This window comes from Salmo salar, chromosome 18 (genome assembly GCF_965601325.2).
Source record: "Salmo salar chromosome 18, fSalSal1, whole genome shotgun sequence".
Taxonomy (NCBI): Eukaryota; Metazoa; Chordata; class Actinopteri; order Salmoniformes; family Salmonidae; genus Salmo; species Salmo salar.
In genome coordinates, this window is record NC_138308.1 from 13,081,925 (window position 1) to 13,098,847 (window position 16,923).

Genomic DNA, 16,923 nt, shown 5'->3' on the forward strand with positions numbered 1-16,923 from the left:
TATTTATAATGAGGGATACCCGGAGAAAATCGGGCCTCAAATGAAAATGGATGGCCCACCCTTCAGTGAAATATATTTTTATCCGACCATCCCTGAACGCTTAAAAAAACAAAAAAACATAACGTGGATAGCAGAGAACATGCCTACCATTTACCTTCACTCCTAGGACAGATATGCAGTCTTAGAAACTGTTCTTCGTTTTGTAAGCATTTCATGGCAAAGTAGCCAGAAGGTTGTGGATTCGCAGACCACCGCGGACAAGAGTAGGGGTGAAAAGATATCCATTAAAATCTATCAACTTATTTGCGGTCAGAGAAAAAATGTCCTTATTTATATAAACACATTTCATTCCATTTTAGGTCATTTTACATGATTGGAGACAAGCATAACCTTTTTTTATACCACGACAGAGCATGACAACAAATGAGTGCATGCTGCAGCACTGGAGACGTTTTGATTTCTGTACAGGCTATTGTTTAAAAAAAAAAGAGAGGATAGTCTAAGTTTGGAACAGTGTTGAAGTCGTCTGCAAGCTGTAAAAATGTTGCGCAACAGAAGCGTTTACAACTGAAGTATATCTGATCGTCAGTGGTTGTTTACTACAGCTGCCGCATATGATCAGGATATGCATTTGGGAAACTATCACTGTGTTGACTGTGATTAGGGCCTGGGAATACAAGAGCAGCTGCTATGGTAAATGAACAAACTAGGCATGCATAGCTCACTGCATGATCCTCAAACCAATGACTGACCAAACTCTTGTTTCTAAAAGTGATTTCAAAGGCACTGTAGAATGACTGTACAGCCTAATAAGGCATTTTTTTCGTTTCATTATTATGTAATTCGAAGTAATTACCTTTTCAATGACATTTTAGGCAGCCTAAATGCGACATTTATAGGCATGTTGTTGAAGTGCGGTTGTTGATTTGTTGTTGAAATACTGAGCGCTCCTGTCGGCCTGTATCATGTCACAAATGCGTCACAATCGATTTCCTAAATTGCAGGCTATAGCCTTGAAATAATAACAATATAGTCTAAATAATAAAATGTTCATTCCTTCTTAAGCTACCTGGCTTGCTCCTGACTGATTTAGAGTTAGTGTGTTGTTTAATAGCCTGGTGAAATGTCGAACGTCAATTGATAGTGACAGAATAACACATGACTTCCAAAGCAAAGTGACATTTTTGTCTCCTCGGCTATAGAAGGTTGTAGTGCAGCCTCTGAATGTCATAGAGACAAACCAAAGACATCCCAAAAGATATTCCCCCAACATTTTATAGCTTGTTTCTAGTGTAAAGCATTGCGGACAAACGCGTTGTTTTAGATCGCTGTATATGATCAGGTCCATTAAAAGCTTAAGCTAAGAAGGGGTAGGCCTATGCTTTTAGCCATTTTCTTTAACAAGAGCCACAATGCCCTCACATACCCCCTCAATTCAAGCCCTCGTTTTAACTTAGCAGACCGAGCTCTTCGGTGACACTGAGATATTCAAGGAGTGCATGGTGACTGAAGCAATTGTCTGACAAAATCTATGGATAGTAGACTATAATTTCATCTGTCAAAAAAGTAGGCCCACCTCTTACTTCTTGAATAGGAAGAAATAGGCAAAAAAATAAAGCCCTCTTGTTGTTAGAAGCCTAAAGTCAAATTAAGATGAAGACTGTTTAAATGAATTAGGCCTTCTCGAATTAGCCTACTACTTCAGCACCCATGCGCTGTCTATTCCCGCGGCTGCCGCTTCATAGTAATGTAAGTTATGTAAATGACTTGACTATGGCTTATTGTGAGTTCAACAATTCTAATAAATAGACTTCATTATGGGCTACGAAACATATAGTTTTTATTCAAATAAATGATAACAGTAACAAGCTTACATCCGGTCCTCCTTCTCATCTTCCGCGCTTTCCCTCAAACTGAACAGGACATCAGTAGGCCTAGTCCACGCGCAGAGATATTGCAATTTGGCAGGCCAGGGCTTATGATTGGGAACGCCTATCCATTTCAGTGTGTAATGCAGTGTAACGTATTTTCATATATATACCATCCCAGCAGCGCCCATCAGAGAATCAGGGATGAGGGACATCATCGGGGGGGGAAAAAAAATCGAGATTCTACAATAAGCAACTCATTCTCAAAACCTGAGCAATACAAATCAAATCGTATTTGTCACACGCACCGCATACAACAGGTGTAGACCTTACCGTGACATGCTTAGTTACAAGCCCGTAACTAACAATGCAGTTTTAAGAAAATAAAAGTAACACGATAAAATAACAATAATGAAGCTATATACAGGGGGTACCGGTACCGAGTCAATGTCTGGGGCCACAGGCTAGTAGAGGTAATTTGTACATGTAGGTATGGGTAAAGTGACTGTGCATAGATAATAAACAGTGAGTTGCAGCAGTGTAAAAACAAAGGGGGGTGGGGCACTCTGTGACTTGGGTGACTGGAGTCTTTGACATTTTTTTCGGCCTTCCTCTGACACCTCCTAGTATAGAGGTCCTGGATGGCAGGAACCTTGGCCACAGTGATTTACTGGGCCATACGCACTACCCTCTGAAGAGCCTTAAGGTCGCATTCCATACCAGGTGGTGATGCAACTGGGAAGGATCTTCTCGATGGTGCAGCTGTAGACTTTTTGAGGATCTGGGGACCCGTGACAAATCTTTTCAGTCCCCTGAGGGGGAAAAGGTGTTGTCGTGCCATCTTCGCAACTGTCTTGGTGTGTTTGGACCATGATGTGTTGTTAGTGATGTGGACATCAAGGAACATAAAACTCTCGACCCGCTCCACTACAGCCCCGTCGATGTGAATGGGGGCCTGTTCGGCCCTCCTTTTCCTGTAGTCCACGATAATCTCCTTTGTCTTGCTCACGTTGAGGGAGAGGTAGTTGTCCTGGCACCACACTGCCAGGTCTCTGACCTCCTCCCTATAGGCTGTCTCATCATTGTCGGTGATCAGGCCTACAACTGGTGTGTCGTCAGTAAACTTAATGATGGTCAGTGGTGGAAAAAGTACTCAATTGTCATACTTGAGTAAAAGTAAAGATACTTTAATAGAAAATGACTCAAGTAAAGGTGAAAGTCAGCCAGTAAAATACTACTTCAGTAAAAGTCTAAGAGTATTTGGTTTTAAATATAGTTGTCACGCTTTGACCTAGGAGAGCTGTGTTTTCTCTGTTTAGTTAGGTCAGGGTGTGATAGGTGGGTGGGCATTCTATGTTTTCGTTTTCTATGTTTTGGCCAGGTATGGTTTCCAATCAGAGGCAGCTGTCTATTGTTGTCTCTGATTGGAAGCCATACTTAGGCAGCCTGTTTTTCGTGTGTTGGTGTGGGTAGTTGTTTTCCGTTTTGTAGGTATTACCTGACGGAACTGTTGGCTGTCGTTTTTGTTGTTTTCTGTTTAGTGTCATTATTAAAGACAATTATGAGCACTCTACACACCGTGCCTTGGTCCCCTTTATACGACCCTTGTTACAATAGTTAAGTATCAAAAGTAAAAGTACAAGTATAAATTATTTACAATTCCTTATATTAAGCAAACTAGACAGCGCCATTTTATTTTTTATTTACGTATAGCCAGGGGAATACTCCAACACTCAGACATCATTTACAAACGAAGAATGTGTTTAGTGAGTCCGCCAGATCAGAGGCAGTAAGGATGACCAAGGACGTTCTCTTGATAAGTGTGTGAATTAGACAATTTTCCTGTCCTGCTAAGCATTCCAAATGTAACGAGTACTTTTGGGTGTCATGTATGGAGTTAAAAGTACATAATTTTCTTTAGGAATGTAGTGAAGTAAAAGTAAAAGTTGTCAGAAATATAAATACTAAAGTACAGATACCACAAAAAACTACTTAAGTAGTGCTTTAAAGTATTTTGACTTAAGTACTTTATACAACTGATGATGGTGTTGGAGTTGTGCTTGGCCACGCAGTCGTGGGTGAACAAGGAGTACAGGAGGGGACTATGATGTTGAACGCTGAGCTGTAGCCAATAAACAGCAGTCTCACATAGGTGTTATTTTTGTCCAGGTGGGAAAGGGCAATGTGGAGTGTGATTGGAATTGCGTCATTTGTGGATCTGTTGAGGCAGTATGCGAATTGGAGTGAGTCCAGGGTTTCCGGGATGATGGATTTCAAAGCCTTTCAAAGTACTTCATGGCTACCGACGTGAGTGCTACGGGGCGGTAATAATTTAGGCAGGTTACCTTCACTTCCTTGGGCACAGGTACTATGGGGGTCTGCTTGAAGCATGTAGGTATTACAGACTCGGTCAGGGAGAGGTTGAAAATGTCAGTGAAGACACTTGCCAGTTGGTCCACGCATGTTCTGAGTACACATCCTGGTAATCCGTCTGGCCTTGTGAATGTTGACCTGTTTAAAGGTCTTGCTTACATCGGCTATGGAGAGCGTGATCACACAGTCGTCCAGAACAGCTGGTGCTCTAATGCATGCTTCAGTGTTGCTTGCCTCGAAGCGAGCACAAAAGGCATTTAGCCCATCTGGTAGGCTTGCGTCACTGGGCAGCTCGTGGCTGGGTTTCCCTTTGTGGTCTGTAATAGTTTGCAAGCCCTGCCATATCCGACGAGTGTCAGAGCCAGTGTAGTAGGATTGAATCTTAGTCCTGTATTGACGCTTTGCCTGTTTGATGGTTTGTCTGAGGGCATAGAGGGATTTCTTATAAGCGTCCAGATTAGTGTCCAGCTCCTTGAAAGCCGCAGCTCTAGCCTTTAGCTCGGTGCAGATGTTGAATTTACTCCAATACTCTGGTGTTATCTTCATTTTCTCATGTCCTTGTTAAACACATCTAATGGGTTCTCTAGCCACAAATCAATGCCTGAACTTCAGATTACCAGTAAACAGGAGCTGAAGATGTTCTCAGGGTCAAATAAAGGGAAGAAGTTACAGAGCTTTAACTAATGCAAATGATGTGGGAGACTCGCTGGCCCTATCAAATAGTGTTCCGCACAAATTGATCGTCATCTGATCAAATCATTTTTCATGTGTCTGTTTTAAGACTGGGGAGATATCCATAGATATTCTGTGAGCACTTCTAAACGTGTCTTATCTTTCCTTTACTTCAACTATTACTTTTGAATTGATGACATGTATGTATTGCATATTCTTTGAAAGTTTCAGAACAGGAAGAGAAGCAGAAATGGCTTGTGTTTATGTGGTGAGGGTCTAGGGGTCTTGGGGTCTACCTGCAGAGTGCGGGGGCTGCAGGGCTGTTGAGCCCCAACAGACCCAAACCCACAGCAGGGGTAGATCAGAAACAGGACTGAGGGCTGAGCGAGGTATTGCAGGCAGAGGAGGCCTTGGACCACATTTGTGTGGCGTTCCATTTCCCCCTCAGCTTCCTTCCCGTGGAAGTCGGAGGTTAAAGTGTTAACCCTGGCTTAATTGCAACTCTGTCTCCAGCTCACGCCCCCTCTGCACTCCCCCCACCCCCCTTATCCTCAAACTGACCCCAGGGCCTCTGTGGCCCGGGACACCCAGCTTTCACATTAACACAACCTGGTTACTGATTCCCCAACTAATGGAGGAGATCTACAGAGCAGGCCCTGGGGGAGAGAGGGAGAGGTTGACAGAATGACACGCTCGTGTAAATATAATCCAACTACATGGCCAGAAACAGGCCCAGACCCCTGCAGCAGCCCAGAGGTCCCACCACTCTCAGATCATCTGTATCCACCATACACACATGCAAGTGTGCGTACGCTGACACACACACACACACACACACACACACACACACACACACACACACACACACACACACACACACACACACACACACACACACACACACACACACACACACACACACACAATTTCTCGGAAGGATAACCCTTACCCTTCCACCTCCCTCTCCTCCTCCCCTCCTTCCCTCCCTCACCCTACACACACTCAGGCAGCCAGGCCGGCAGCCCCTCTCGTTATCTTACTCTCTGATCAGCTCAAATTCATCTTGTTCACACTCGCTCTAACATGGACGAGGGGAGAGAAAGGCGGTCCGCGCCTGCCGTGCGTGCTGGTGTGAAAAGACGTGTCCACAATCCACCTCCAACTTCACCGCCCAGTCAGTCACCTACCCCTCCTCTCCTCTCCCAAGGAGAGTCCCCCATCTACCCTGGACAAGCAGTATCAGTCAACATGGCTATTGACACCACAAGTGTGCTGAGTTAGGAGAACAGAGATGAACTGCTTTGGTTTCTACCTCTGATCCCATCTGTGGTAGTTTAAGGGGTGTGAGTCCAATAAGATCCCACTCTCTCTAGTGAGAGAAAGCATGGGCCTCTGTCTCTCCTCTCATAGCGAGGGACTGGACAGAGGCAGACACTAACCAGACAGTGTGTTGGACACTGTTTTGCTCAGACGGAGCCAGACTTCATCACTCTAACAGGATGTATTGGATCGGCGGAGCTGGACATGAATTGCTCTTTGTGACATTAAAACACGCTAAATAACGGTTAAATTTTTTTGTTATACAGACAGATTTCAAGTTGCGATTCTAGTAAGTCAAGTTAATGTGGACCTAGGTCGGCTAAAATAAACATTCCTTTTTTCAAAGTGACATGCCGCTGTAATTCAGTTTTAAAGTTAATATATTGTTCATTTCTACAGGTAGTGGAGCATGTCAATAGAATTTACCAGAAGTCATTCAGGCATTTTTTTCCTGGTGCACAAAAAAAGTGCCTGGATTAGCCTTAAGGCCAGTGTGCTGTTTTAAATTCCTTGCATATTCCTCATGTTCATAGAGGGATGAACAATTAATAATAGTTTCCCTGTGATTAGAGAGAGACATCTCAAACCCTTTTCAGTTTATGTTAACATGTTCTAAAGCAATTCCAGTAAACCTTCAATATATCTTCCATGCCAGAAAATGAATTTTGTTATTTTTTTGGATGTTTATCCTGAAATAAATAATATTGCTATTATTTGCTTATGACAACGATGAGAGAGTAGGATAAAGCCAAAGTCCACTTTCTAGTCACACAATGCTAGCGTGTACATGTGTGTGTAGAACTATGTGTGTGTGTGTGTGTGTGTGTGTGTGTGTGTGTGTGTGTGTGTGTGTGTGTGTGTGTGTGTGTGTGTGTGTGTGTGTGTGTGTGTGTGTGTGTGTGTGTGTGTGTGTGTGTGTGTGTGTGTGTGTGTGTGTGATGGCATGATGGACAGAAAAGTCTGAGTGGACACAGGGAATATGTGTCACCTCTGACCCTGACCGAGTCCACTCCCACACAAACCAAGACTCCAGTATCACAGTCAATATCAATGTAAACATATACCTAGAAAGTACACTATCACAACATGGACTAGTACGACAGCGATGAGAGATGGGCCGCTGCTATTGGCTCTGCTCCCCCTTGACTCCACAATGGAACTTATATAAAGAAAATAACTTCCCATCAATGAACAAACCAAGTAAAAGTAGAAGACACGGGGATGTGTAATAACGTAGAAGAAAAACAGCCCATGTAAAAGTAGAAGACACGGGGATGTGTAATAACGTAGAAGAAAAACAGCCCATGTAAAAGTAGAAGACACGGGGATGTGTAATAACGTAGAAGAAAAACAGCCCATGTAAAAGTAGAAGACACTGGGATGTGTAATAACGTAGAAGAAAAACAGCCCATGTAAAAGTAGAAGACAAGGGGATGTGTAATAACGTAGAAGAAAAACAGCCCATGTAAAAGTAGAAGACACTGGGATGTGTAATAACGTAGAAGAAAAACAGCCCATGTAAAAGTAGAAGACACGGGGATGTGTAATAACGTAGAAGAAAAACAGCCCATGTAAAAGTAGAAGACACTGGGATGTGTAATAACGTAGAAGAAAAACAGCCCATGTAAAAGTAGAAGACACTGGGATGTGTAATAACGTAGAAGAAAAACAGCCCAAGTAAAAGTAGAAGACACTGGGATGTGTAATAACGTAGAAGAAAAACAGCCCATGTAAAAGTAGAAGACACTGGGATGTGTAATAACGTAGAAGAAAAACAGCCCATGTAAAAGTAGAAGACACTGGGATGTGTAATAACGTAGAAGAAAAACAGCCCAAGTAAAAGTAGTGCTCTTTTTAATGCTGTTGTCAAAAAATTATCTCTGGTTATAGTTAAGTTATAACTTCAGTGGTCATCAAGTTTTGATGAGAGTTTTGATATAGTTAATATTTTGAAATATCCCAAATATTTCATGTGTTTTGTAGGCAAGTCAGTTAAGAACAAATTCTTATTTACAATGATGGCCTACACCGGCCAAACCCAGATGATGCTGGGTCGATTGTGCACCGCCCTATGGGACTCCCAATCACAGCTAGTTGTGATATAGCCTGGATTCGAACCAGGGTGTCTGTAGTGATGCCCCTAGCACTGAGATGCAGGGCCTTAAACCGCTGTGCCACTCGGGAGCCCAAGTTAAAATATGTATTTTTTTCAATGACATAAGCCTTACTAAAGTCTACATTTTATGTACATTATCATCTTGGTTTTATGTTTTCATTTGGTAATTTAATTCAATATTAATGTAGGTTTAACATTGTTTGACAATTAGATGTCGTTTGCAATACTACACATAAGACGGTGATATTTCTTTATTGTATGCAATTTAAATCTTGATAAGAATGTAAGCTACATGAAAAGCTTTAAAAGGGTAAATAACTTGATTATTGCCAGATATTCTGTTATATCCTCGGTTATCATACATTATTATCTTAAAATTGTTCTCCATTCACCATGCACAAAAAAATGTAAAGGCTGATAGAATTTATTCAAAGTAAGTGTGACACGTTTCGTTTTCTCAATGTTTAAACAGATAACTTCCCATTCGAATGTGCTAACCAAATACTGATGCGTAGAAATTCTGATCAAAAGGTCACAGACGTATAATATTGTCCAGAAAATGATTTTAGGGAGTATAATTGATTACATTTGCACACACTGTACATAGATTTTTCTATTGTGTTATTGACTGTACGTTTGTCTATCCCTTTTGTAACTCTGTGTTGTTGTTATTGTCGCACTGCTTTGCTTTATCTTGGCCAGGTCGCAGTTGTAAATGAGAACTAGTTCTCAACTGGCCTACCTGGTTAAATAAAGGTGAAATTAAAAAAAAAAAAAAAAAACATTTATTGCATTTTAATAAATGTTCTGTATAGACTATTTGGCGGCTGTCTTGGTTCCTTTGTACCGTCCTAAAAACAGTATAGGCCTATCTTGAAAACATACCACTTTTTACTTGGTTAAAGTGCAACACTATTTCTTACCTTAAATTACCCCATATTTATTAAGTTATAATAACTATCCTAAACTTTATTTCAGAACATAAAGGCACGTTTTTCACTTGTTTGGTGGCTACTTATCTATCCATTCTACAAAGGTTGCAGTGAAGGCATGAAGTTCCCTCAACAACATCGTTTGGATATTTTAATTGGGCCTCATGCGGTGCATATTACAAGCACTAATTTAGGCTTATACTGTTGCCTAGAAATGCCACTATAACCAGTACTTCAAGGCCATATATTTTTCTCAAGTATTAGCAAAACATGTGAAACATTAGAAGAACATTTTTCAAATATATGCTCTATAGGCTATTGTAAATTTGGACATTCGCGAGTATAAAGGCTTGCAAATTATGTTATAGGGATACTTGTACAGGCATAACGATTTGTAGACCTGTATTGCAGGCTTAGATGAAATATAAATTATTCGTGTGGATATTGATAAGGTCATTTGGCCGACTTATCTCGGTCTGAATTGTAAAATCGTCCTTTACGCATTTATTTAGAATATGCCGTAAAACGTTACCAGGCGCTTCTTGAAAATACACGAACAAAAACGTGCCCAGGTGTAGAAAGATTAGCTTTTATATAATTGCATTAAAGGGCCTTCTTTCTTGTTTACAGAACGTGTCTAAATGCAAAAAAATACGAGGTAGAACGCGACAAAGCCTCGGGCATCTCACCGGCTGGTGCGCCATGCAGAGCCAGCAATCTGCTGATCGGATTTAATCAACAGGGGTAACAATGGAGCGATGGCGCTCATTCAACTGTTTAGCCACAGAACGCACAACACAGCATCCAAATAGCACTATTAAACCATGCCAATCATGCACTTATTTCATGCTGACTATTTTGTTTTCACTGCACGCCACATGAATTGATTTCTCAAGGAATCTCATGGAAATGGAATACACACCAGTGTTCCAAGTGTTCAACCCATGTGTCACTTTTGAAACGCTGAGAGTAGAGTTTCACACCTATGGTTATTCAGTCATTAGGGAAAGAATGATTCATGGTTTGGCTGTTGGTATAAGACAAAATGGCTATTAACCGTAACTTCGATATGTATAACAAGCGCAAATTAAGTTAAATTTGAAGTCAAACTGAAATGATTTATAAGGCCACAGTTGTAATGACGTTATAATTAAATTAATGGATTTCAGATAAATATCCTGTCGTTTTTGGTCTGTAGGCAACATAAAACATATAGGTTGCGTCTTAAATGTGTGTGGAATAGGCCTATAGCTAAATAAGTAATTGTGCTGATAATTTACAGAAATAGGTTAAAACACAGATTTAGAATATACAAAAATTGAAATCATTCATCATCAATTTGTTAGCTAGCCTAGATATATATTACCTTTAGAATGTTGGGGTGCTGTAGCCTTTCCATTAGCGTCATTTCTTTCACTATTTTGAAGGACGCCAGTCTGTAGCAGTCTCCAGGTGAACCATATTTCTTTACGCAATTTTCCATATCGTGTCCCCCGAAATCCACCGATTTCAGAGCCACCGACAAGCTGTTGTTGAGAGCCGCCTTGTAGACAGCCTTTGTGTAGCCTGAGCCGAGGTACTGAATATTGGTCACGTTGTCTATGCTGCTGCAGTCAAGCATCGGTGTACTGTTAATGCTCCTCGAATTCAGAGTTAAATCTTTCCGTGATTTTGTCTGCATGTATGAGGAAGGTGAAAGCCGATTTTGAAAATGCTTCTGTTGGTTATCGGTTCGCTCAATGACTTTGATAGGGTCCCAATTGTCCCCTGGCTCTGAATCCATGAGCCTCCTTCTCTCCAGCGGGCGGACAGGGTCCCCGGTCCCAGACCCATGTCCTTGGCGCCGACGGTACCGCACAACCTCATCGAATCTCTCTCGTATCTGCAGTAATAAGTCCTGGTGATGCCTGCTTCCCGCAGCGTTTTTACTATTGGACTCGGCCACAGCTTTAGTGTCCGACTCGCCGACGTGAAGCTGTGAATCGCCTGTAACCCGCTGCTGTTTTTTGTGGTAGTACCGATGTACTCTATTGTCGTGGTTCTGATGGTGCTCGAACCCTGGTATGTACAGCAAATTCATCAGCGTACCGAGGAAGAAAGAGAGGCAGAAGCCTGCTGCAACCACAATCTTTCTTCGCTTCATTGTGATCAGTTGTATTAATAGCATAAAATATATTTGTCCGTCTTCAGCTCCAGCCCCCGCCTATGTGTCTACCACCTCTGCAGCGGTGCCCGGCGTTCAAGGTTCTATCGTGCGCGACAGAACTTAATGGGATTCCGATGCCGAATGCGCTATGATCACGTCTTCATCTTGAATTATATGATTTATGCAGCCACGCAGGTTTAAGATCCTCCCCATATAAGGTTGACCATGGTGACACTTGCCTTCACACACTGCAAAGCCCACCACTTCTGTAGCCTATGAGCGCATCAGGCAGGGGTCCTCTAGCCTACTAGAAGCCCCTTGAGCGACTAAACAGCCGTGACGCCACTGTGATTGACAGCATACGTAGGTCATGCATCTGTGAGCACTGTAGTTTTCAGGAAGTCCATTTCCCCTTAGGGTACGTTGAACATAGAAAATCTTAAAACCACACTACCCATGGTGCAATGTAAAAATCCAGACAATTCCAGCAAACCAGCAGCTGTGGAACAGTGTTTGAGGTTTCTTAGAACTGCCGTTTTGAGTAGACCTTATGGCACGCGCAAAATCTGCCCACTGACGTTAGTGATGAAAGCACATGAGTTGATGGACATGAATTATAATATCTACTATCTAATGTTGTTTTATTTCAATTTTGTTAATGGCCAGGCTTATATGTGTTTTAAATATAGCCTTAATTGAACGTTTGCAAAGCCTTTCTAATAGGCCTATACGCCTTAATATGCCAATTTGTTGTCATCCGGATTATTAATTATTACCTTTGCGCATAGTAACATTATGTAGCCTAGCCTATCCAGTAGGTTTTCTGCTGATGGGCTATACACATCATGGAAAGTAGGCTAAATTGAAATGTTTCCAATGAATAATGAACATTGCGTTATGAGACAACTGTGCATACACATAAGAACGCGTCATGCTTTCAGCAAGTAGGTTATTCCATTTAGCTAACACTTTTGGATTGCATTAAATCTTCCACCTCTGTTTTAAATTGGTTGAGAAGTCCAGACTCCTTGCAGGCTGAAGTTCTGCGAGCCCCTCTGTTACTTGGAAAGAAAAATGTGTATAATTATGTCTCTGGGGTCGGAGAAGTAAAACTCTAAATTAAAAGCAGACATTACGAAAAAAGGGAGTATAAATAATCAAATAATAGGCTCCAGTACGGCTTTGTTAAACTCGGCAGAGATAAGCATTCCTTGACTGGAATCTCATGTTAGCCAGCACCCCCGTCCTCCCAAATAAATCCCGTCGTGTTTGTCTGCTGTAAATACACTATAGCAGTGCCAGCGACGTTTTAAAAAATGAGCCACCACGACCCCTTTTAAGTGGGCCCAAACAGAGTTCACCACGGGGTCTCGCTCTCTATTGTGGTAGGCTAAATGATGATGAACTTTAAAATAATGTTATTAATGCTCTCATTGTTTATCGGATTACTTTAATAATGACACATTAGTTATTTCTGGTGCAGCTGAGGCAAGACCAAGCGGCCTCTATACCTTCATTAGGCCAACAAACCAGAAGGATGACGCGGGGAGTCCGGCCTGAGCCCTGCTTGAGATCCGGATAGTGTAGACCTGAATGCTAGTGACATGGCTATCCATCAAACCGACATTACCATGTAGTTAGCAACTAATTAACAAATACAATCAACCTGGAAACTGAAAAGCGGAGACAGCGGGGCTCAGCCGCACGACGGCCTGGGGTCGAGGGGCCAGACGCAGGGAGAATTTGTACAAAAGGCGCGCGTCCACTCCTTTTAATAACTTTGGTAATATTTTTTAAAAGGTCAAAGTAGTGTAAATATAATTATATTATATTAGCCCTATATTATATTATACTATTGGAACCATTTTATTGGCCCTTTTTGACAGGAAGGATCATTTTGGATGGAACTGCTTTGGAGCTGAAGCATTTCAGTAGCCTAACTATAGCCTACCTCTCGCGCTGAAATGGCCACTGTATCCGACACCAACTGTTATCATATCTGGAACTGCTCCTGTCACTTTGAGACTGCTTTATGTCCACACATTTGATAAGTGGCATGGTTGTGGAGTAGCTTAGCTCCATCTCCTGGACAACAGTCTTTGATGATGATAATTATAAATTGTGACAATAGTAATAATTGATCATTATTATCCGATAATTAACAATTTGTGCATTTGGTGATTATTTTTCTTACATTTTTAAGCACGATGATTGGATTCAATTATTGTTATCTCTTCAGATTAATGGTCATTAGGGTTGATTGTCCGTCATTATATAGTCCAATAAACATCCGAATGATTGATTACACTTATCTTGCCCTATTTAGCAAGTTATCTATACATTGTGGTGTAAATTATATAATATAAATATTTAGGGTACTTTTGCAACCCAACTGTCAAGAAGTTTTGACAAGATAGCCTAACCCAAAACGTAGAATTAATTATTTGGCTGCATTTTTTTAAGTAACAGAAGTGATGTGTAAGGAAACGGTATTTACCTCGTCAGTGGTGCAACTGTTGCTTTCATTTCCGATTTGTTACTATGAGAGTGGAGTGGTCATTTGCATGGCTTAGTTTGGGGCGGACAGCTCTGCGGGAGAGGAGGCTCAATGCGCCTCGGGGGAGCTAACACGCATTAATCCCACTTAAATAACTTCATTTTCTCTAGGATTATTAGAGACAATAGGCAAACAGTGTATTCTAACCACTGTGCCGGGGCCTTTCCATTTGACCAGCCGTTTACATGAGAATCCGGGAGTGGCAGTTGGCTGGCTCGGGGGTAACGGATTAGCCCGCTGCAGCGCAGGAATGTTACCTTTGCTGTGCCTTTGTGATTGGCTCAACCTACGGCCGTATATGACTGAACAAATCCTTTTACACTTCTATTTTCTGAGGGGGATAATTATATGCCTTTGTTACTGTAAACCACACATGAATTAAAATGGGGGCGAAGGTTGGCCATTCATTGGCAATGTGCGCTTTAGTAGGCCAAATACATTATCTCACCCGAAGTAATGACGTGTCAATTAATCAAGTTTGAGCTGAAAGTATTTATCGCAATTTGCAACCTGCAGAAGTGAATGCCATGGAGAGAAGGTCTCAATATAGAAGTTGTAAACTTGTGCATGAATGAGAGATATCCCTATTGCCCATTTTATTGCAAGGACCAAAAGGCTAAAAAGAAACTGGCTATGTATCTTGAATAAGACATTTTTAGTCAGAGCCATTTCTGAATCAGAGCTTAAATATACAGTGGAGTCAGTGAACTTGAGATGTTTTTAATGAGTTAAAGACATTTCTGAACTGTATCTTGATGTTGTCCAGTATCTAATAAATGTGCTGTGCATCGTGGTTTTGATTTTGGAAATGCACTGTTCATGTATTTCATTTCCCACTTAGGTGCCAAGCTTTTTTATGTTCCGTTTAAGTTGAAATGGTCTCTTTTTCCATCTGAACCTTTAGTCAGGAGGTTTGTGTGGTATTTGTATTCCTCTCTTGCTGGCTGCTATAGAGAAGTGGAGTAGACCCATATCAGTGTCTGAGACAAATGGGTGATAAGGAGAGCGTTCTCTACTCCATAAGAGTTAAGTTTCTAGAGAGGAACTTCTGGTTCTGTTTAGTTGAGAAAGGAGGGAGTTGGCGAGAGAGGAGGAGAGAGAAAGACTGGGGGGAATCTCAATTGCATACTCCTCGCGTCCTCTCTCCTCTCTCCTCTCTCCTTATCTTCTTCTCAAAAACCCATTGGAGGAGAAGGTCAGAGGGTAGGGACGAGGAGTGGAGAAGAATGCGATTGAGATCTTCCCTTGGAGGGAGGCCTGTGCCGCCAGCAAACACTCAGTCACACTCTGTGAGTTTATGAGCCTCAGACTAGTGTGGATATGACCTTGAAACAAGCACGTGCGTTGGTTGGAGCCATTAGGAAACATGTCAGTGTGGCCCAGGCTCGGGCCACCGTATGCCTGCGTGTGTGTGTGCGTGTGTGTATCCATAACCTGCCTTACCTAACAGCCCTGGCTATCAGTCAGATGTTAAATGCAATGCAGGTGATGGCAGATACTTATCTCAGTAAGACAGTGCAAATGTATGCGTTTAATAAACCGTGCTACTCCCCAGGACTACTACCAGCCACGGGGGCCAGATACACCTCACCGCATTTATCCCATTTAGCACTGAATAGAAGCTGCATGCAGCACTCCTGTTTTCTCTCCAATCTTCCAATTTAATGGTACATTAGCATATCTAATTAGTTGTAAAGTGGATCATGGCTGTGCATAATGGGACACTTGTCTGCGTTTTGCCAATACGATGCTAATTAGTTTGAGAAATCTTGTGGCCGGAGAGGTGAAATACAGTTGAAAAGAGAAAACAAAATTCCTGGACTGGGTCTTACTGTGAGATCTCAGGGGCCAGCAGAGAGAGAGAGAGAGCACTGGCATTTGGGTGTGTCTATATCTGTGTGTGCAGTGTTGCAAAAAGTACCCAGTTGTCATACTTGAGTTAAAGTAAAGATAGAAATAGAAATTTAGTAATAGAAATTGACTCAAGTAAAAGTGAAAGTCTGTCACGTTCGTTTTGAAAGACGGACCAAGGCGTGATTAAAGTTTCACATCTTTTAATGAACAGGGAAACTCCTACAAAACAATAAACCAACAACGAAACGTGAAAGTAGTGGTGCTACATACACAAAACAATATCCCACAACCCAGATGGGAACAATGGAGAACTTAAGTATGATCCCCAATTAGAGACAACGAACATCAGCTGCCTCTAATTGGGAACCAAACCAAGAGCATCAACATAGAAATGAAAAGACTAGAACAACCCCTAGTCACGCCCTGACCTACAACACCATAGAGAACCAAGGGCTCTCTATGGTCAGGGCGTGACAAAGTCACCCAGTTTACTACTTGAGTAAAAGTCTAAAAGTATTTGGTTTTAAATATACTTAAGCACCAAAGTAAATGTAATTGCAAAAATATACTTAAGTATATACTTAAGTAAAATTATAAATAATTTCAAATGACTTACAGTGCATTCAGAAAATATATTCAGACCCCTAGACTTTTTCCACATTCTAAAATGGATTTTAAAAAGCCTCATCAATCTACACACAGTACCCCATAATGACAAAGCAAAAACTGTTTTAAAAATATTTTTGAAAATGTATTAAAAACAAAAAAAACTGAAATATCACATTTACATAAGTATTCAGACCATTTACTCAGTACTTTGTTGAAGCACCTTTGGCAACGATTACAGCATCGAGTCTTCTTGGGTATGTCACTATAAGCTTGGCACACCTGTATTTGGGGAGTTTCTCCCATTCTTCTCTACAGATCCTCTTAAGCTCTGTCAGCTTGGATGGGGAGCGTCTCTGCACAGATATTTTCAGGTCTCTCCAGAGATGTTCGATCGGGTTCAAGTCCGGGCTCTGGCTGGGCCACTCAAGGACATTCAGAGACTTGGCCCAAAGCCACTCCTGCATTGTCTTGGCTGT

General features: G+C 41.6%; 1 protein-coding gene across 1 annotated transcript in view; it reads right to left on the reverse strand.

Annotated features, from left to right (window-relative positions):
- pkdcca (protein kinase domain containing, cytoplasmic a) overlaps window positions 1–11,701 on the reverse strand; it is a 34,906-nt gene extending 23,205 nt beyond the window's left edge. The window contains exon 1 of the mRNA XM_045700756.2: window positions 10,648–11,701. Coding sequence (XP_045556712.1) covers window positions 10,648–11,448 — 801 coding nt within the window. The 5' untranslated portion in view covers window positions 11,449–11,701. The remainder of the gene's footprint in view (window positions 1–10,647) is intronic.
- Between the last annotated feature and the right edge of the window lie 5,222 nt (window positions 11,702–16,923).